The 22716-nt window shown below is 46.5% G+C and overlaps 1 protein-coding gene across 2 annotated transcripts; it reads right to left on the bottom strand.

Moving 5' to 3' along the window:
* Nucleotides 1-732: 732 nt before the first annotated feature.
* SMARCB1 (SWI/SNF related, matrix associated, actin dependent regulator of chromatin, subfamily b, member 1) lies at nucleotides 733-19880 on the bottom strand. 2 transcript variants are annotated; one of them, XM_024195533.3, is made up of 10 exons: nucleotides 19702-19880; nucleotides 17091-17202; nucleotides 16471-16500; nucleotides 13446-13575; nucleotides 12002-12139; nucleotides 9664-9791; nucleotides 8815-8981; nucleotides 8138-8328; nucleotides 2099-2230; nucleotides 733-1126 (listed from the first exon to the last, which is right to left on the bottom strand). In XM_024195533.3, the coding sequence occupies exons 1-10, from the start codon at nucleotides 19792-19794 to the stop codon at nucleotides 1087-1089; spliced, it is 1161 nt and encodes a 386-aa protein (XP_024051301.1). In that variant the 5' UTR covers nucleotides 19795-19880; the 3' UTR covers nucleotides 733-1086. The 2 variants fall into 2 exon arrangements, with proteins under 2 accessions (XP_024051301.1, XP_024051302.1); XM_024195534.3 differs by lacking the exon at nucleotides 19702-19880 and adding an exon at nucleotides 19001-19208.
* Nucleotides 19881-22716: the final 2836 nt, after the last annotated feature.

The raw sequence follows: 22716 nt of genomic DNA, 5'->3' as shown, positions 1-22716 counted from the left end.
AGAGCAGGTCTCTGCATTCTCACCAGCTTTATGGAATCCTGGCCCCAAAGCGTTAACAGCATGTGCTAAGACAGCTTTATTCCCAGTGAGCTTAGTTCATTCATTAGCTGCAAGGGAGGAACCGACTGCACATGATCATGCACAGTGGCTATAGGGGCAGCTTTTTACTGAAGGAAAGATGCAATTTCAGCAACTAGAAGTCAGATAACTGAAATGCAGAGTCTAGTCTTACCACCGGTTCTGGGAGTTTTGAGGTATTCTCCCCAACTTTGGCTTCCAACCAACACACTGTGACACTAGACAGAGATGAACTTCAAAGCCTAACTGAAGCCATGGACTATACCATGCTCACCAAGCTCCATTCACTGAGACATAATTACAGACAGACAGGGCTGGTTCTGATCGCACTGAGTGCACTAAACAAATAGCTCCTTCATGATCTTCACCATTCCCACCCTACTGAGTCACAAAGCCCAGTCCCCTGGTAAAAGGCAAGACCTGAGCAGGATTCCCTTTGAAGCCTATTAGATCTATTCCACATGAGCAGCTAGAGGACAGGACTCCCTACCAGGTGTGAACATCCAGCTCTTGCTGACCTGGGGAGCAAGAGCAGGGCTGGAAACAGCCTATGCAGCTCCAACAACTCCAGCGTTAGGCCACTGGAAGGATCATCAGGAGCCCAAGCAATGGGAGCTGGACGCCCATGCATGTAAGTTACTGATTCAAACCAACCATTATGCATTCCTTTTATTTCAAAAGTTGTCTTAACAGTGCACCTTGCACCTATACCAAAAAAACAAAACAAAAAAACCTTTACTCAGTCCACACACAGGTACATGAGGGCTCTGACAGCTGCCACAGGTCTCTGATGGATAACGTGCGAATGCAACATTCTCGGCACATGGCATTTAGGTGGGGGCAGGGGCGGGAGTCAGCAGTACTCTGAACTGCTTGGCAAGCGGAATGTGTGTCCTCGTTCTGGGCCAAAAAGATTCAAGACAAACCCCTGCCAATCCTAGGTCCTTTTGGGGGAGAGGAGTGGAGACAGAGTCCGTAGGATGAGCACCACTGGCATGTCAGGGAGGGTTACCAGGCTGGAGCAGTGTTGGCCAAACGTCTCATGCGCCTGTAGGAAGCGAGGGAGAAAAAGGCACAGTAAGTGATGGGGAAATGATGCGTTAGTAGAGCTGCCTGGAATCGCACCACAGCCCTCACAGGCTATTGCACAGCCTTCGGGGCTGCTAGACAAACTTACTAGTTAACACCCTCGCCTGGTTGTACTAATGACTTGAACCACATTGTTATCTGCACAGTTCCTGAAGTGTGTATGGCATTTCTGCCACTGCTGAGAAACCGGGTTACTCGTTTCCATGTGTTTTTAGCCTAAATTGTGTTTCAACATCCATCAGCCATTGACAGCTCAGCTTTACTGCGAGAGCTTACAGCTACTGGGTATCAGAATGTCTCAGTCTTATCAAACTGAGTATTAAATAACTGGGAGATGGTTTATCAGATACCAATGGCAGGGTCTCCATAGCTCTGAGCAACCCATGGGCGTTGCTTGAATCTCTCAATTTTATGACCTACAGTGTCTTGGGGAGATAAACCAGGCTGATTTCACTTCACATCCAGGCAGGTTTGAACAGCCTAAGCTGCCTCTGCAGTGCTGCTTTGTAGGTATCTCAACGGTGTTCCTATCTGTGCCAGCAACTAGGCAGAAGTGCAGTTAACCAGGCTGGGGTTTGGAACATCACTCCTACTTCAAACAGTGCCTCTCCACACATAAAAAGGAAGCTTTGTCAGGATGCTGGTCAGCATGTGGCATTTAGTCTTAAGACTCCTAGAGACCCCAGATAGTACTGCACTAGAGGGGAGCTGGCTTTGAGCAGGAGATGGTTAAAATGAAAATGTGAAGACACTTGCAGAGTGATGTGATAACAGTTTAATATCCTGAAGCAAAGGAGAGAGAAATCCTCTTTCTGGTGTATTGATCTGAAATCCTGCCAGTTGGCTCTCAGCAGAGAAAAATAAAACATCAAAGCTTTTAAATTCTATCCTAGAGAGGGGCCAGAATGAAAACTGTATGAACGGGCAGCACCTTGTGTTTCTGTCTTGGTCTCTGATCTTCTTCTCCATCTCCGCGTCCGTTAGGGTTTCGAGCAGAGGGCACCACTGGTCAGCATCACCTGTGTTGCGAATGGCGATCTCTACGGTTGGCAGAGGGTTCTCACTAAAGCACCAGGTCAAGACAAAAAACAGAATTCAGCCAAATCTGAATTGCAAAAGCCAAGACACACAGACCTTTCACTCCCCTGGGCACTCATTCTTACATCTGCTTGTACAGTCTGGTTCCTGCCCAGTAGACAGACAGGCTACACTTCCTGGAGCCTGGAATCGCCATGAATCTAACGACTTTGAAGCCATCGTCTCTTGTATGCACCAGTGAAAGGGGAGTCGTCAAAGCAAACGCTGAACAAGTCCTTTGTATTTTAGAAAGTTTTAGCCGTCAGGAGGTATATGACCAATATTAATAACAACATGAAGACTGCAGTTTAAAGACCCATGCAGGTTTTGAATACCAACCACAGTCTCAGTAGATTTCCCCCCTCTGAAGGCTCCCTATGTAACTGGCTAATGGACAGACGACACTCAGGCTGAATGAAAAGATCATACCAGTTTATGAAAGCTGAAAGCTTTGTCATATCCAAGGGGACATTCATGAACTGGGAGAGTACCCTGCCTGCTCAGAAATGTGGCTTCCTGAGGTTCCTGCCAGCATTTCTGAGGCCATGTCTACACTTATTGGGGATCAAGGCTGCTGTGATCGATGCAGTGGGGGTTGATTTAGTGGGTCTAGTGAAGATCCGCTGAATTAACCGCAGCGCGCTCTCCGGTCAACTCCAATAGTTCACCGGAACGAGAAGAGTAAGATAAGTCGACCAGAGAGCGTCTCCAGTTGACACAGCGCGGTGTAGACACCGCAGTAAGTCGACCTAAGCTACATCGACTCCAGCTACGTGAATAACGTAGCTGGAGTAGTGTAGACAAGGCCTCAGTCTGTGCAAACTGCACGTGGTACTGTAATTCTGAGTTGCCTACTACAGCTGCTCTTCCTTCGCAGCCTTTGGCAACTCCTGATGTTCATAAGGCCTGGTGACGACAATAAACTCTCCCAATCTTCCACTGAAGAGCAACACACTATTGCAATTGAATCTAGAGACCCTAGTCATGGATTGGGTTCCATTGCACTAGGTATTCTACAAATAGACAGAATAAGTGACAGTCCCTGACCCAAAGAGCTTAGTCTGCTAGTGCAAGTTAAAAACTGGTCTGCTACGAGCAGCTACACCATCACCTGCTCACAAAGTGGTCTTCACTTCACTATGTCTTTCAGAATTAACTGGTACGGCCCCTTGTGGTTATGTGAGTGGGTTCCTAAATATTGAGGAGCTGGAAATGCAGCATAAACACAGGCAAGTCTCAGTGTAAATATTTGGTTCAAATTTTGAAAAAGTGTGTGTGGGGCTATCCCAGGTGCACACGGCCATGTCTGACCCCTCCCACAGAGACACCCCTACACAGGCCAGCATCCGATCACTTACATGCAGCTAATCGCAGCGCTCTGATTCACAGGACATAATTCAACTGCTGATTGCCATGGAAATGGGTTGTCTGCAGCAAAGCTGTTGCTCTAGAATAGCAAACCTTTAGGGCCAGATTCTGCCTCTCACCTGCACAAGTCAACAGATTTCAATGGGGCTGCAGGACTGGGCCTAAGAGCATGATTTCAGCACAATCAAACTGGATCCCACATTTCCATGGATGGCAGGTGTCAGACAGAGAAGAAGGGAATCTGCACTCTTGTGACAACACCCCAACTTCTCAAGGGCACAATGCTGCTGCCAGGCAGGAGGAGTGGCAGAGGGGATACTCCCAGCGTAGGAGGTGCTGTGTAACGCACCATCAGCTGCATAATTGTTAGTGGAGTGAGGCGAAGTAACAAAACAAAGTTTTGACCTTCCCTATGCCCTGGTCCATCCCTCTGGTGACAGGCTGAGGTAACATGCACATGTGGCAGGCTCCATACAGCCAGCTGAGCAGGGTGACATTTTCTACTGGACACGAGGATGACCCCTAAGGCAAGGAGTGTTTGGTGTCTGGTAGAATCAGCTCCCTCCGTTAGATATTCAGATGGAAGCTCTTTAGGCCAGGGAGCTGGTTTGTAAGGGGCTGTGTATATGGTCACTATATACTGAATAAGTCATGGGGACAGGAGAACTTGATGGGTCCCATTTCAGCCTCCTCTTACTGCTCCTTATATCTATTTTATATACGTTACTATATAAACAGTTCTGTATAGTGGCTCACAACCCTGTACTGCGATATCATGCTTCTTGGCTCGGTCCTTGTTTTGCACTAACAGTGCTGACCAGCAAAAGCAGAATCCCACAGAACTGCATGGTTTCACCTCTCCCTCAGATGATTAAGATCTGCGTGACTCCTCAGACTGTGTCAGTCCCTGGAGATATTAAGGCTGTTCTTTTGATACTGCTACAGCAGACCCTTCTCCTACATCACTGGAATGTCTCTCTTTAGCAACCACCACTAGTGTGGTTTGGGAATTCAGGAACTAACCAACCACAGAACCCAAATATCATTAATCACAAGAAGGTTTCAAAGCCACTCCTCTGCTGGAGGAGAAGGAAGAGGACATTTGTACTGAGAGAAACAAAACAAGGTTTTAATTAGTGTTTTTTTAAAACGAGATGATGTCTAAGTATTGATGGTTACTTTGTTCTGCTGGGGCCTCCTTACCCCCATTCCTCTCCCAGCAGCAGCCAGCACTTTGATTTCATTGTTTGCAATACGGTTCCTTTATCTTTGAAAGGAGGTTTGAAGTCTACCTATTGCAAACACTCTCTATGTGCAAACTCTCCTTAATAATCAGGGTCATGCAGAAATCCTTGGTAACCTGGCTTTTAACAAGCCAGGGTGTGAAGTCACCTGTTGGGACCACAGGCTGGTATTATCTCAGCACTGTCTGACTAAAAGGGAGGTACATTTTCATATCATGCAAGCAACCTCCCAAGGGAAAAATAACTAGCTACCTGCAAATAGCCTCTATCCGAACTAGGTCATCTGTGATAAATGGGGAAGCAGAGGTATATTATAAAAGCCTTTTGGTACCTATGCGGTTCATAGGGCCCCTCTGAAGCACTAAGGGGCAAGAACTAGGAAGAGTGACCATCTAGGAATGGGTGGGTGGGGGGGGGAAGGGCGCAGAAAGCAATTTAACCGTACTCAGAAGGAATGAAGGAATAGTGTCTGGGCTAATCCAAAAGAGGACTTCTGCCCAACAGTGACGAGAGGGCTCTGCTCTTTACTTCAAGGACTGTCACAAGTATGAGCCAGGAGGGAGATACGGAGCAGAAAGCTTGAATGCCCAGCTGTGCTCACCAGCACACATTGCTAAACCAGCCAACGTCCCCTACCCTGGTTGCTTTCAAAGAGTTTACTCCCCAGCGTGGCCAGGCCCAGCACCATTGCACAGAGCTGGAGACGTACTTCCACCCAACCTCAGGGACACACCTGTGATTCTGTGTTGGTGGAGGCTGTAGTGTAGACATGCCTAGGGCATTTTCCCCATTATGCCATACAACTCTACTGAGAGGGGGTCAGAAGACAGTGGGAAAGACACTAGATTTCGGTCCATATTTCAGCTTTTCTAGTGCGGACAAGACTAAAAGCACTTTTGGCAATGGTGCCAAAAATGGTTTGGTCCCCAACCACACCAGGAGATACCAATCAGCTTTCCCTGACAAAGGAAGGTATAAGTCACATCCTGAGATGCTAACAGAGAGGGGACGCTGGCAACAGGACACAGGACAAGTACATGAGCTCTAACAATTAGATTGTACTCTTGTTTAAATCTGTAACTACAAACTCCTCTCCAGAGAGGCTGTTCTCCACACTTAAGCAGAGAGGATTTTAGGTTTACCTTTGGTTTACACGGAGTCTCTCTCCAGTTTCTAACAAACATTGCTTTGGCGATAATCTTGGAATGACATTGTTTCTGGGGACACCATTGAGGTATATCCTTGAAGGAAAGCGAACTGAGAAGTGCCAAGGAGCAGACGAGGAGTAAAAAGCAGCTGGCCTACAGCACTCCGGTGCTCCATTTGCAAAGGAAGATGCTGGTTGTGGACAGTCGGGAATATACAAAGACCATGGAGACCGGCAGGAGCAAGGACAGAAGGTTACAGTGACACAGACATATGCTCATGGTGCCAAGAGTGCTAATTGGCTGGGGCTCTTCTAAAATACTGAAAGCTGACTGCTAACTCCTTGGTTTCTACAGCAACTTATTAAACCACAATGTGAACTAGAATAACCCTAGGCACTCTCAGGATTGCCTCTTATACAATAAACATGTCAGCCTCGTAATCTAAGTGCCAGCACTGAATTTTCTTTATTTGCTCCATTAAGCAGAATAATTCTATGGACTAGCCGCCTACTTCTACACTAACTCCAGGAGGTCTCAGAACCTTAAGGATCTATCTCCTGTTCTCTGCTTCTATTCCCCCTCACGCCCTGGAACTGACCTCTAGGCATTGCCCATCCCTCCAATAAAGGGTTGGATGCGGTTCTCTTCCAACCGCTGGGGTGTACCATTGTGATGGCCTGAAATGGCCACAGGGAATTACTAAAAGCCAAAGCAAGGCACTTCCTTTCCCCCAGCCACTGCTGGCCCTGCAAATCATCTCAGGTGTTGAACTCTGATCTTTCACATAGTATCACAATGCGCAGAGTTTAGTCTGCCAGGCCAACTCAGAGACTAGCTCATTAATGCATATTCCCAACTTGCACACTTGTAATATATTACAATGAAATACATTAAGGATAAAAACCATCCATATACTAATTCACCACAGACCACTACATAATACAACTGGAACCGATTATTGTCAGGATTCATAACCTGTCTCCTGGTGATAAGTAAATCACACCAGCTTTTATTCTGGCCAGTGCAGAGCACTACAGTTACTGTTTTAATCAACATTAGGCTTTGAAAATACCTAAGACACCCTGGTTCATGAGTCATCGTGGCACAGGGAACACAAATGGCTTAGAGGCCTCTAGAAAAAGGTATCAGTATGTATGTTATGAAAGGAGAACATGATTAAAGGGTATATTTTCTGTACGAAGATGATGAAACAATAGCTGTTACCCATTAGCTGTAACAAAAGGCTGTAATGTGGTAAGAGCTGATATTTCAGCATCACAGAATAGCATCGCCTAGGTACAGTTTGTAACTGTCCCAACACCCCTAGCGTCTCAACGCAAAGGGCACTTAGGGAATGAAGTAGCCATTTCTCGTCTTTTGGCTCTATTTTAAACCAAAGCATACTTGATATTTTTGAATGGGTGAAGCAGATTCCTCAAGTTAGTCATACCCTGAGGCTCTTGGTGGTTGGCTGAGACACAGGCCTGAGGGGCAGCATGCAGCGCCAGGCTTCCCTAGAGTTTGTGGTGTTTGTACTGGTTCCATTCCCAGCCCCACTAAAGCTAAACTTCATGTTCTCCAGAGTCAGCCTGCACATTACATCCAAGTGAGGCTGTGCGCCGTTTCCCCACGGCAGGCACCAATTCTGAAATTAGCTTACATCAGTGAAATAGCACCTCTCCCAAACAGCCTCAGCACATTCACACCTTGCCCTCCCGGCCACCCTGTGAACCACACAAGAAAGTGGGAAGAGTCTCTGCAGGATTCCCAATAGGTGACCATAAAGGAACTGCCAACACCACAGAGGAAATGGCCTATACATAATATTGGCTTTTGGGAATTCTTTTGATGTGTGTTACTAAGACACTTACACAAAAGGAATATCTTCACTGCTTAGGAGTTCATCTGCTCCTTCCTCCTCTGATAAACCTCTCCATAGCAATTAACTAATGTCAAAGTGAGGAGGGCTTCAGGTGACAGAAGGACCACATGAGCTCGAGAAGCCAAAACCTTGTTTCCATGCAAGCATCCTTAGGAAGAGCAGAGTAGGAACCAGAGTGGTACATCAGCAGGAAAATATCTTCCACAAGGAGGCAGCTATTTAACAGATGGTAAGACTAGAGTGTTCTGTACCTGAAGGCATAAGTCTTCTGATGCCAGCTCAGCTGTCCCCGAATGCTGTAAGCGATGGTGGTGACAAATTCCCCACCCAGCCCAAGCTCTGAACACAGCTTCAGTGCAAACTTCTCCGGGGAGTTCTCCTTCTCCGACATGTCCCATTCAAACTGGTCTACCAGGGAAATGTTCCCCACGTGGATATTTAGCTGGACACAATGCCATAAACACAAGTCAGATTTGTTTGCATTTCAAATGCTCTTACGCATACCAATCTCTTGCATTACCTTGTCATGGTCATGCTTATTTAACGCAAGAGGTAAAGTTCAGGGGCAAAGAAGATAAATGGCTGATCCAATTCCATGCATTCCTAAAACTACTGTATTTGGGTTCTTTACTACCATTAGTGCTAGGAAACCCAAATGATGTGTGAGGACTTCCAGCTCCTCTCCCCAAAATGTGACTGTTCCTTCCCCCTCTGGAACTCATATATTACATCATCATCTCAATTCCTGGCACAGACAGCAGTGTTCAATAGTCTGCCACCAGGGCCTCAACACAGAGGACAAAGATGTGATCTAGACACAGGATTGGGCGCCAGGAACTCCTAGCTTGAGGAGCCCACGTGCTTTTCCTTCCCCAAACAGCCTTCTACAAAATAATTTAACTCGGGTCATGCCTTCCTCCTTTATTACCTTAATAATAACTCGTTGATCTGACTGGTCCTCGAGGATACTGTCAGTCGGATAAGACTCAATCTGTTGTCGAATTGCAGAGGCAATGGCAGGGACAAAGGTCAGAGGATTCAAATCCAGGTCATCACAGAGAATCTCTGAGAACATTTCTGGGGTCATTAGCTTTTCTGATGGAGGTGAAGAAAGGAAAACCAATTTCATTAGAACAAACCAGTAGTCCCAGTTAATTCAGTCAGGGCTTACAGCAATTAGAGTCTTCCTCACTCACCGATTACAAGGCAATAGACCTCTGCTGTAACCTGCCATGCAGAGGGAAACCTCAAGTCTAACCTCTTTCTAGTAAGAGTCAAAGGATGGTTTTAGACTCTGGTTTGTAAGGGCATAAACAATCTACAAACTCTGACTTAAGGAATGGACAACGTTTACTATTTGTTCCTATGGAAACAATGTAGCTGCAATCTTAATACAATACACAGGTGAATGAGACTATGGAGATACAGGCTCTCTGTGCTTTTGTATTTGTATCTCATCTGAATACCGCATGAGATCAGAGACACTGGACTGTGGCATCACTGAATCAGGTCAGGAGAACAGGCCAATTACAAAAGATGGCCTCAAATTACACACACACGCCTAGTGCTCGCTGCAGCCAGCAGGAAGGACACATGATACAGGATGAGACATGACAATTAAATGGAATCCCAGTGAAATGTGAGGCCTTGACAGCTTTGCCAATGTGTGGCAGGGGATCTCTCTCTATCTCTCTAAAAAATAAAATAAAAAATGCTATTGTATGGATGCAACCGAATCCCTCCAAGCTCCTTAGACAAGACTTGGCTGCCTACATACCATTCATGTTCCACGTAAAAGCATCTCTGAGTTTCTGTCCATCGATTTCCATGTCCAATCGGATTGGAACCAGAACCTCTGGCTGGGATGCATTCTCATGGATTACTGCTGGGTCATGGTCATCAAAGCTGAAAACAAACCATGACAACATGCAGCATTAGACACTGGTAGAAAGTACACTAGCATCCATGAGAAAAGAGACAGGATTTACCAGGAGTACCTCCCTCTGACAATCACAGCCTTTGGGTGGGCTCTAAAACATAAGCTTACAGCACCCTAGGTTTCATTTTCACCTTTAACATGTCTGAGATAAAATAATATGCTAGAGAATACAGTGAGGAAGTTCCTCGAGTTTGCATGACTGGCTCCCTCTGAACTCTTCAGGTCAAGTCTTCTACGGAAGATATAAAATCATCATGAGTCATAGCAGCTGGACAATGTTGCAGAGAAATTACAGTTATTGAAATATTTGCACAAAGGCAGTAAAATACATATCTAGTATGATGTAGGGGGACACAATTTGACCTGATCTAGCAGCTGGAGAATGACTCTATGTGATGTGATTATAATGATCATTCGGTGGGATACACAGCTCCTCTCTTCTAGGCCAGGGTGTTCAACTTCAGAACACATCTTCAGCAAATGAAGGCCATTACTACTGTGTGGCTGGTTAGTGGCCTACGTGAATTGAGCAGTAGTCTCAGTCCAGTGCCCAGAGGACAGGTGTGCACCTCACAACCACCACCACAACTGGCATCCTTGTTGACAGTCTTAGCAGAGCTGCCAAGGAGTGGATAGGAAATGAGAATGAGCTGCTCTCCTTACTCCTGAGGACGGCCCTTCCTGAGACGGGGGCAGCATGGGAAAGCTTGCATGGCCACCTGTGCAGTGTCCTATCAAATACCAGGAGATTTGCATCCTGGGCAACCAATCCAGCACCTTCCATGAGCACTAGATTAAACAAGTTTAAAAAATGCACGTTACCTGATTCTTTAGTGGTTATTGATTAGTTAGTAATTAATTGGAAATCAATTATAAAAAGCTGGGAACTGTAGGGTTCTAGTTCCAGAATCAGGCACACGAGAATCAAGGTTATCCACTGCAATGTCTGGTTGGGAACCCTGGGCACTCACACCAAGGGCAAAGCAAAACTTTATGCACTTTTATTAGCACAATAAGTGAAGACACAAATGAAAAGAGAGCAACAGTACAGAGTTAAGGTATCATGTATCATATGTCACACAGACTCACACCCTTGCTTGGGGATTTGGTGGTAAGAGACAGGCGGTTGCCTACAAGGGTCCTACTCTGTCCCTGGCATGTCAAACAAGTCTGATGGGCCAAATCTCTCCTTACATACATGAAGGTTTGGTCTATTATAGGTCCTAAGGGCTGTCACGACTATTCATACAAATACCCAGCCTCCCTTGTCCATATCTGACTTCCTCACCCTAATAATGTTGGGGTGTCCTTATCCTAGAGGGCAGTTTATTAATGATCTTAACTTATCATCACATACACCAATCTGTTGCCAAAGCAAGTTCGTGGTTAAGCATCTGCCAACGTTTCTATCCTAAACTAAACAAGCCCAGTACTAGTTCAAATATCCCTGCAGTTACCTGCTATCATTTTGCATGGACTCCCTCTCTCCCCAGCACAATATTCCCAGTTCCCCAAAACTCAGGGGGACTGTGGGGCCACTTATTTATGCTAAAGTTCACAGGCCTCGAAGTCTTATGCTTACTTAAGCTAATGCCTTACAGGATACAGGTCTATAGGTTCTTTCAGCTACTCCTAAGCAGAATGCTAAGCTAGCTCTCTGGGCTCCACACACATTTCAGAACACCATTCTGTCTCTACAGATGGCTGCAGACCTGACAGTTCTGAGACAGGCAGCCGTGGTAGAAACACAGACCAGCAAGGGAGGTCACCCCTAGAAGTGCATGAAATATTAAAAACCAGGGAACACACATTTTCTGCTGCCACTGAATTTTAATCATATGGGGTGAAATTCACCCCGTGCAGAGGCCAGTGCAAGGCCTATGTGCCACTCAAGTTTCCTGAGGCATTAAATGGTGCAAACGCCTAATGAATGAGCCCTCATATACTAAGTAGGGGTGAATTTCATCCAGGGGGCATAAGTACTTAGCTTCAAGTAGCCCAGTCTAACCAAGAGAGTCTTAGTTTGGGGACAGCTGGGTCTTTATCACTAAGTATAGTGTGCAATTTTAACAGCATCAACAAACCCTGGACAAGTCAATACAACATGCCTGCCGCCTCAGAGCCATCCTCTAGACAACTGTCATCATGCAGAAAAACTCAGCAGTTTCCAACTCACCAGAGTGGGAAGGTTCTCTTCTTATCCCTGCCCATGCGGTTTCTGTTGATGGTTGTTGAGCATGGTACAGCATCGAGGTGATGAGAGCTGTTGGGTAGGGTTGGCACCCACTGGTTATTCCTTTTTGCCTTCTGCTCTCTGAAGGAGGAGACTTCGTGTTAAACTTGAGGTTCAAGCATTGAATATTTCCATTGTCATTATTTATGGTACGGTCATATATACAGCTCTCAGCCTGATCGCAGGCTCCCGCAATGGTAACCTGAAAGCTGCATGGTGCATTTGTTCCATTCATAAGTCTCCAATTGGCTGAGTGGACACATCCCCACGTCAGCTGGGAGAGTGTGGGGCTGGCCTTCTGGAAAATAAATTTTAGCCATCTGGTAATACTTGGCCCTTCTACAGTACTCACCTCAGAGGAGCTCACAGCCCTTCATTTAACATATACCATTGTTCCAATCCATCGACCAGCTTTTTCTGTTTGATCTCACTTTGTTTTATCTATCTCCACCAGTCCTCTTTGGGCCAAACAAAGAATCCATTGCCAGGACTTATTGCCTAAGTAATACTACTTTGCCATTCTACAATGCCTCTTATCCACCGTTCTCAAAATGTTTTACAAACTTTAAATTATATCCTTATGCTACCCCTCTAAGGCAAGTCCATTTGCAGATAGGGAAATTAAGGTGCAGAAAGGTTAAGTGACTTGCCCAAGGTCAGGAAGAGCCAGGAGTAGAACCCAGAGTCCCAATTCTTAGCACACCAAGCTCTAACCATTAGGAAGCACTCCTTCCCTTAATTAAGAGACTATCATTGTCTATACTCTATTTTTAACCCTAGCAGAGAAATTCTACAGCCACATGCACCACTTTTAAATACCAGATTAACATTTGGATTGTGTTCATTTAAGTCACCGCTGGAGTGTATAATTGTCTCTCTCTTACGCCCAGATTGCGCTCAATGTGGGTGTATTTTTCCCCAGAACATACACTAGAAGCTGGGATGAAACAGTCCTAAGGTAAGCAACGTCACCGAGTTTCAAGATACATGTATGCCAGAAATCAAGTCCTTCCATAGCAGAGATCTTCATGTAAAGAAACAGTGATTACATGGGGGGAGGGACAGCTCAGTGGTTTGAGCATTGGCCTGCTAAACCCAGGGTTGTGAGTTCAATCCTTGAGGGGGCCACTTAGGGATCTGGGGCAAAAATCAGTACTTGGTCCTGCTAGCGAAGGCAGGGGGCTGGACTTGATGACCTTTCAAGGCCCCTTCCAGTTCTAGGAGATAGGATAACTCCATTAATTAATTAATTTATTAGCAATGTTAGGGAACACAGAGAGCAATAGATACCGCACTAAATAATACCCTAGTTTTATACAGTTTGACAGGGTAGAACAGCTCTTCCAATCACTTCAACTCGGATCCAACCCTCAGCAATGTTTATTACCTGAGGTAGGTGGGAGGCTCTGTGCTGATAGACACTGCCTTGTATTTCTCATCATTTCCATCCAAGATCTCTTCCACTTCAGAGGCTTTCAAGAGAGTCACACTAGTGGCTAGTGTCGTATAACCATGATCTGTGACCAGAAAGCATGTAACTGGTTAGCCTTTGAAATAGTGTCAATCATGGTACTAATTAATGATTCTGCTGCTGGGGATAGGTAATGTTAACTTCTACTGAGAGCCTCTAAAAATCTGTGAGTAGCTTGGATTCCTTCATCTTGTCCCTTTAAAGCACTTCATTTTAGAGGAGTTGTGAAATTCTGCTGGTCCACTCCTACCCACAAGAAGCATCAACAGGCCCCAGCCCCATTGTGCTAGGTGCTGTACAAACATAACAAAGACGGTCCTTGCCCCAAAGAATACACATGCTAGTTCTGGGGCCAGTTCAGCCAGGTGAGGCAAATTTGATTTTCTTTGGTAGTGTGACAGTCAGGTCCAATCCCCCCAAGGGGAGAACAGCGGGCTTGAACCCCAAAGAATACACAACTGAATCACATGGTTGTATATAATGTTATTGTATATAAAAATATGACAAGTAAGGCCTTTTATGAAAGTCTGTAAGGTTCTGACCTTGATGGTAATTTGAGATATGTATACAGACTATGGCTATGAATCTATCTATTTGTAGATATAAAAGTGTGCTCATAATTTGTGCTACAACATTAAGTCCCACCTCACAACAGGGAGGTGGTTAATCAGGCAGGGAGGAGCTGCCTCCTTAAACAGACGAGACTAGCTCCAAGCATCTACCATTGTACAACCCAGGAAGTGACAATGGAGGACTATTAAAGTTAGTGGAAAGACACTAAAACTGAAAAGAAAACCCCAGTCTTGGAAAACTAAGAAAGGAGGGAGATTCCCTTGATCTGGACAACCATGAATCACCAGTCTGAGGCCTGGTCTACACTAGAAAATTAGGTTGGTATAACTAAGTCATTCAGAGGTGCAAAAAATCCATACACATGAGCAATGCAGTTAAACCAACCTAACCTCCGGTGTAGACAGTGCTAGGTTGATGAGAGAATTCTCCTATTAACCTAGCTACCACCTCTGAGGTGTTAGCTAGAATCCCTCCCGTTGGCGTAATTAGTGTCCTCACTGAAGCAGCATTGTAAGTGTAGACAAGCCCCGAGAGGGGAAAAAACCTTGCAAACCCTTAAAAAGAGAGGGTCTGAAGTAAAACGCATCCAAAAACTGAGGGCCAGCATCGAAGCAGGGCCAGCATCCATTGTCACTTCCTGTTGGTGAAACACTGGATCCTTTCTAGGCCAGAGGGCACATTGGGAAACTGGTCAGAGGCAACAGGTAACTTGTATTAGAAAAGGGAATTTAGCTAATATAGTAGTGTAAACCTGAAATTGCACCTTTATATTTATTTTCTGCGCATCTTGCGTTTGCTTTCCTTACTATTTCATCTTTGAATCTGGGATAACTGGGGAGATTTCACTGAGTCGGGGCAACAAACCAGAGGGGAAGAGTCCAAGTGTCTGGTACTTAAGAACCTGGGGTAGATGGATTTGGGAAGGCTCAGGCCCAGAAAGCTGGAGAAGTCACCCTGCACGGAATAATTAGGATGGTGGAAGCCAGGGCGAGACCTTGATTGTAGGGTGGCTACTGGGGGTTAGGGGTCTGAGGTGATGTCTACACTGCAAAGAAAAACCTGCAGCAATGGTTTCAAAGCCCGGGTCAATTGCCTTTGGCTGCCAGCGCCGAGGCTGCAGGGCTAAAAATAGCAGCGTAGGAGTTTGAGTTCAGGCTAGAGCCCAGGCTCTGAAACCCAGCGAGGGGGAGGGTTTTGGAGCCTCGGCTCCAGCCCCAGCAGCAACATCTACACTGCAGTTTTTAGCTCTGCAGCCTGGTCAGGTGATCTGGGCTCTGAGACTCTGTGTCACAAATTTTTCTCTGCAGTATAGACGTACCCTGAGCCATAGCAGCAGAGCATTAAGGCACCCAAGGTTGCAGGGCAGGTGCTGACAGAATCCCTTACTGGTCTGGTTGATCCCCAAAATGTCACAGTAGGTCTTATTCAAATATACCCCAGGGAAGACACTGCAACCCCCCTATGATGTGAAATGGAGAAAAGACACAGAAAAGAAGACCCAAAGTGAAAGCTTTGAAGGGCTGGTTAGTGATGGTGCAGCATGACTGCAAAACAACTGCTTGTGCAAAGACTCTGCTACAAAGAGAGAAGAGGCTAGTTCCTGCCCACAGCACAACTGTGATAGTTCCCCTCAGACATCCCTACCAATGTACCTCAGTGATAACCTCCTCTAACTCTGCTAGGCAGTGCTGGGCCTCATGAGCAGACCATTGAGAACTGGGCTGTGGCTGTGTAACATGGACAAGAGTCCACAGAAAGACTGAGGCTTTTACCAAATACACATGAACCCATGTGCACTTGGAGCCCTCTGGAGTGACACAGTTTAGTACCCACTGCAGCATGGGAGGAATATCCCAGAAACTAATGAACCCTGGGATGCATAAAGGTCTGGAATGGTGTGTCAGAAAGTGATGACAAAGGTTAACCATAGAACTGAATCGCTCAACAGACCCATCAAAAACACTGATAAAGGCCTGATTCCATCGCGGCATATAGGAGAATTAGTGTCTGTAAAACACTGTAAGAACAAAAATTGGTAGTGTGGCAGGGGCAGACCCTAGTAAATTGCAAAGAACCATCTGTAAGTTGAATGCTCACAAAGTCTCATGAAAAGGAAGAGAAGAGCCCATGAACTAGGATGTCCAGTCAGAGCAATCACAGGAAAAAATTTCCCTCTTAAAAGTGGCAAGAGCAAAGGAGAGAGTAACCATGAGGGAAAAGCATTATCCCGTTCTTTACATATCTGAGTCTAATGAGCCAGAAGAGAAAAGAATTAAACATTTGACTACACATATTTGATAGCAGCAGGGGCCACAAGAGGGATTCTTTCTCCAGCAGAAGGTAAGAACAATGCAAGCTGAAGACTTACATCTTCTGGGGCTGTGACTCCGCTGAGACTCTGTTGAAAAAATAAAAAGCAACAAGTCAGCAGAAAACTCAGAGGAGAAGTAGACATAAATCTGTAACATGTCAGGTTTGTTGTGCTCCAGCCCTGTAGCTTGTAAGGTTATCTTTTAAAAGGAAATTGTTTCATTACTTGCTTCTCTTGCCAAGGAGACTTCTATTAAGATAACAAGATTCTTACTCTCTTCTGTTTCTATTGATATAGCTATTGAACAATACCAGGTCTGGAATCTCTTCCTTTCCACCCCCATATCCCGAGAGACAACCAAGGTCAGACAAAACACCTTGTTTCCAAGCAAAAAAAAAAAATTGCAACATCACAAAAGGGTTGTGTGTGTGTGTGTGTGTGTGTGTGTGTGTGTATACATACACACACACACACTCATACACTAGAAGCCTTTTATGCCAAATGAAATTGTATGGGATTAATTTAGAAATGTATAAATCTTTTGCAATTCAACATGTGTAACTGGTTCAATTAAAATCACAGCTTATGGGTATTTTTAAGAATGTACTTAATTATTTCAATTTTTAAAACTACCCTTTCAGAGTTAAAACATCAGGAATATTTATCAATTTTCTTACCATGCGAAGATGCAACTATTTTCTTCCTCTCTTCTACTGTGGCTAGTCGCCTCCAGAGGGAGGGATACCTCTTGTACAGGGAGCCACGAAACATACGTAGGTAGTTCCCCACCTACAAGCAAAAAGGAGAAGGTTTGTTTTAAGGGATGCAGCTCAAATGGAAGGTGTTTCCAGCAGGAATCTGAGGCATACTGATTCCTTTGTGCTGGTGAAGTGGGGCACCCAATGATGGTTCTTTCAGCAACAAAACATTTTCTTAGATAACACCAAGACTTTTGTAGCAGTACAGGAAACAAAACTTATATTGACCAACATTTCCTTTACCAGCCTGGTGAGAAAGAACCCCATCTTAACAATTCTCAATTTAATAAGACCAGTAGTTTTTATATAATTTCTTAACCATCTAACCTTTCCTAGTCTTCCTCCAGCTGGAATTACCCAGATCTCCCACTATAGGTTTGTATAGTATGTTTTAATATTATTCCCTCACTACCATCTTTTATATTGAACCTTTTATGTTTCTAACATTTTTCTTTGTGCAGAACCTAGTAACCTAAGACCTGGTTTGTATTTTGTGTTTTAAATGCTCTGAGGAACATGCAGAGTTCAAACACAAATCAATTAATGACTCACTTGCCAACAATCCCTTTTAAAATTCAGTCAACATCTGTAAAGCAGTTTCATTCTTCCTGGCATAATGTCCACACCTGTGTTATTTTATCTAAGCACTAAATGTTACAGTAAGCTTTAGTGAACAATGAGGCTATTTCTAGACTATGAAACTAACGTTTAAGGCAATAACACACTAGCAGCCTGCAGAATGTCATACAATGGGGTTTTCTTCTATATTAAAAAAGACCCAGTTTGGTTCTAACTCTAGCTTCAGGTTTTCTTATACTATTTTTTGTTATTTGATGTTTATCAGTAAATAGGGTTACAAATTAGCTGGTAGCTAAGAGAATAATGCTGTATTTTCCTTCTACACCACTGAGATTGTGATCTTGATGGTTAGAGAACTGCAGAGTAACACCTCTGCTTTTTCACTTTACAACCTTTCCAGTTCTTTCAGAAGTACCATTGGTCGGAGCCTTGTCATTGCTAAAAAATATGCATCTGGAATTCTAAGTTACCCATGACTCCTCTCCCCCATCAAATGGGTCTGAAATACACATTTTTCTGTTTTAAAAATATAATCAGATCTCTGACGCTGTTGAGCCAATCAAAGGTTCTTTCCTCAAATTAGTCAATTCATGGAGGTAGTGCAGTTTCTGTGACTGACAGAAGCTCTGCTTCTGCAAATAGTTACTCCACTGTGCTAAAAACCCAAAAGGGAGTCAATGAGAACTGTAGGAGCATTAACTGGATTTTCCTTACTGGCCAAAACGCCTGGACCTAAAATTATCATTTCAATTAACTTAATCATATGGCAGTTTTTGGACATTCAGGATCTTTCTAAAATAAATGTTCAGATATCCACAATATATCATGCCATTAAGAAGTGTGATGATGCTCAGGCAGTTGAGACTTGGAGAACACAGAGACAAGTTCCTGGTTTTGGCCGAGCCTTAGGCCCCAATGTGGCGAACACTTAAACATGCTTAACTTTTTGTATATGACCAGTCTCATTGAAACCCACTAACTCAGATCCTGCTCCCCACTCACGCTGTCACTCTCCCCCAATCATGCCAACTGAAGACCTCCTAAAGTCTTCTCCTAGCTATAAACATCACAGGCCAGAGCTTGACAACCAGCACAGCACAGGCGCTGGAAGCACAACCGGACCTTGTGCGTGTTGAAGATGCCCCTGTTACAAGGCAGTATGAACCAGGCTGCCATGAAGAGGGGAAACAACTGCAGTGCCCCTCCCGGACTGAGAGAGTCGGACAGCATCTAGGGAAAACAACAGCTACCTCAGCCTACTGGATCAGGCCCATCTCCAAGGGGGCCAAGCAAAGCAGTAGTGGGAGAGAGAGATGGGAGCATGGGGCCACTACGAAGGCTGCCTCCCCCCTGCTCCTGGGGGCTCGCACAGTGGGGGAGAGTTTTTGTCAGCCAGAGCCTCCTTGCCCCAGGATGGATCCTCCTGCTCCTAACCTCCCACTTTCTGTAGCCCATCTCTACCAGGCCAGGCCCACGCAACACCCCCCCCCCCCCCGGCCCCGCCCCAACCACCCCCCCCCCCCCACCCAGATCCCATCTCCTCGCACCCTGCCCCCCTCCAATCCCCCCGCCCTCACCCGGCCAGGCCCCACACAACACCCTGCCCCTACTCCTCTCCCCAGCCCCCCACTCCACTCCCCCCTCCCTCACCCGGCCAGGCCCCACACAACGCCTCCTCCCTCACCCAGATCCTCCCTCCACCTCCCTGCACCCTGCTCCCCCCTCCCCTCCCTCACCCGGCCAGGCCCCACGCAACACCCTGCCCCCACTCCCCCCTCCCTCACCCGGCCAGGCCCCAACCAACCCCTCCCCCACCCGGCCAGCCCGTTCTCCCCTCACGCCCCCTCCCCCTCAGGCCGAAGCCCCGCGCCCCCGCCGCAGGAGGCTCCCACAGCAGAGCGGGGCCCGGCCGGGCCATTGTCCCGCAGCCTCCTCCCGGGCGGGCCGGTACCTCGGACCCGATCATGTAGAACTCGCCGTCCTCCTCCAGCTGGAACTTGACGGGCTTCTGCCCGAAGGTTTTGCTCAGCGCCATCATCATCATCGCGGCGGCGGGAGCGGGGCTGGGGGCGCCGGGCGCGGAGGGGAAGCAAGCGGGGGGCTGCGGCCTACTCCGCAGGATCAATGCGCATGCGCCGAACCCGCGGCTCGGGGAGCCCCCACCCGCAGTGGGCGCGGCCTTAAAGGAGCCGCCTCCAAGAAACCCCCCCCACGGGGCGCGCGTGCACGCTCCGTCCGGGCCACCCCCCCTCGCGGTGCCTGGATCTGGTGCACGGGCCCAGGGGGGGCCAGTGCGGACAGGGGGCTGTGGGGCTGGGAGGAAGGGGCGCACTGTGGCCATGGGGGGGGGGCAGTTCTGTGGCCGTGGGGGGCGCTGGCTGCAGGGGCGGGGCTGCCCCTCATCACCCGTTGCTAGTTACACAACAAGAGCCCCCCCCCCCAGCCAGGGCAGCTTGGCAGGAATTGCCATTTGTGCAGAGCTGGGTTATGGTTTTGTGGGGTCCTGGGCCAGAGCAAAGGGGGGGGGTTTCCTACCCCTTCTGCCTGCAGTCACCCCCCCCACACACACACACACACTCCTGGTGGAGAGCAGTGTCGGGGCATGGGGGCTTCCCTCGCCCCTGCCGGGCGGTGCCTATTTTTTCCAGCGCCCCCCAGGTATGGGCCCCCATTAGCCCAGTGGCTAATCTGCCACTGCATTTGAGTGGGTCCGACCCCTTGCTGAACCACTTTGTGCATGATGGGGATGAGTCCACCCCCACCTCAGAGAGCCCTGCAGCCACCTTTGCCCCTGCCCCGCCCCTGCTGTCACTATGGGGGTAGTATCTTTAGGAGCAGGGTCAGCAGATCCCCAGAGGTGCTGGAAGAATTTGTGTAGTGGAGGTGTTGAGAGCCACTGAACCAAACTAAACCCTGTATATAATGGAAACCACTTCAAGCCAGATCTCTCTTGCTCTCAAGGAACAGCTGAGGCCAGCATTGGCATGGTGTTAGTTGTAAAGCCCTGGTGATGCTATGGCTCCTGGGTTGTTGCCACTGCCAGGTTGTAGCACTGTTTGCTATAAACATGATTTATGTCCACACACCGTGATTAGTAATCATGGCATCTAGGCATACGTGACCTAGCCAGCAGTATAAGCTGGGACATGCTTGTCTTCATGAAGATCCTCACTTTGCCATGTAGAGAGGATTTACATAATTGGGTTGGCCAATCTTCTGTCTTCCCAGCTCCCTGTGCAACTTATATCCCAGATGGCACTACCGTGCATGTAGCGGTCTTCACCTTCTCCACGTACACGGTTTCCTTCTGAGGGATATCTGCTTAGACTTTCACAGGATGCACAGATACCACCCTGGGTATGCCACATAGTAGGTGCAGATATGCAAGCATGGGTATGTTGTGAAGAAAGCAGTTACCTCTTTAGCTGTTCCTTCAGGTACATTCAATGGTAGCGCCTCTTCTTTTCTGTAGGGGTTCCACAGAGCTCTAGCCTTGACACTTTTCTCCCTCTATACCCTTTCTCTGGGCAATCTCATTTGCTCGCACAATTGCAACCACCATCTCTGTGTAGATGACTCAGCTCTACCTCTCTACTGCTGAGGTATCTTCCTCTGTCCAGTCACGTCTCAGCCCCTCTCCAATAGGGACCCCTTACTCCATAAACTGATCATATCTTTCTTCAAAGTATTAATGGCATCACCATTTTCCCAGTCATACAAGTCAACCTTGGAGTCTTCCTCTACTCTCTCTCTCTCTCTCTCCCCGCCTCCACACACATACCCAAGCTACGTCCATGTTTTGCAGCTGCTTCTTCCATAATGTTTGACTTTTTTTGTTCTATTCAGAAAGCCAAAAACTCAGTCAGCTCCTCAGCATTTCTCACCTTCACTCCTGTTGCCTTCTCCCTGACAACCCCATAATCCTCTAGTTCATTGAAAACAGCTGTCCAGATTATTTTTGTTGCCTGTCACTCTGACCCTATCACCTCCTTCTTTGAATTCCAACTCCCTTTATATCACCACACCAAGTTCAAGAGTCTTATTCTCATCTTCAAGAGCCTTCACAATTCTGCTCCCACCTTGTCCACTCATATCTCAGCCTCTAGCTCTTCCTGTCACAATATCTGCTTTAACCACCTGTTTATGAGCTTCTCAAACACCTCCCCTCCTTCTTTTATGCCATTCACAAGGCACTAAATCTATAAGGCTACTGACACTCTTCTCAAGCCCCACTTTTACAATCAGTGACCAATGGACTGCAGGGTAGATAAGGTTAACTAGTTATACTACTGATTTTTAAACATTTATATTGCCATTGTACATGAACATTGTATGCATTCCAATGCATTGCTCACCCCTTTCTTACATCACTTGTCTTCTTAAATTGCAACCTCTTCAAGACAGAGACTATGCCATTGTATAGGACTTACTTGCAAGACAAGAGCAACACACAGCCCTTCCTTTACAGCTATTTGATCCTTTCCCAGCTGGGATGCTGCCCTCTTATAAGAACTTTTTCCCCAGCATGCCTTTCTGTATCTGTCCCTTTAAATACTGCCGAGTCAAGCAGCTGCAGCCCTAAAGTAGCCATTTTGTAGCTAGTTACTACTTGCTATGCTTCCTATACTTTCTGATGGAAAATGCTCTTTACTCTTGCTATATTTTTCCTTTTCCTATTCTTGAGAAGGGAATGTTTCTCACAGCCTCAGTTTTGATCTAGGCCTCTCAGTGCCACTGTCATATAAAAGTTCAATAATGACAGCATGACCCAAACTCACCTATACTTGTTGCAACTGGGGCTGCGGAGCAGGTCACAATCTTGATTACAAAAAACACCTTTGTACTTACAGCATAGACAGTGCTCAAGATAAGGGTCTGTAGGTGGGATCTGTTTTAAAGTTGTGGTTGAAAACTATGTTAAAAGAAATTCAGACTAAACAGGGCATAGAAAAAAGACCACATTTAT

Source organism: Terrapene carolina, unplaced genomic scaffold, assembly GCF_002925995.2.
Source record: "Terrapene carolina triunguis isolate 2854851 unplaced genomic scaffold, T_m_triunguis-2.0 Scaffold790, whole genome shotgun sequence".
In the NCBI taxonomy this organism is placed as follows: Eukaryota; Metazoa; Chordata; order Testudines; family Emydidae; genus Terrapene; species Terrapene triunguis.
The sequence above is the reverse complement of the archived record's forward strand: the minus strand, read 5'-3'. Positions and strand labels throughout refer to the sequence as shown.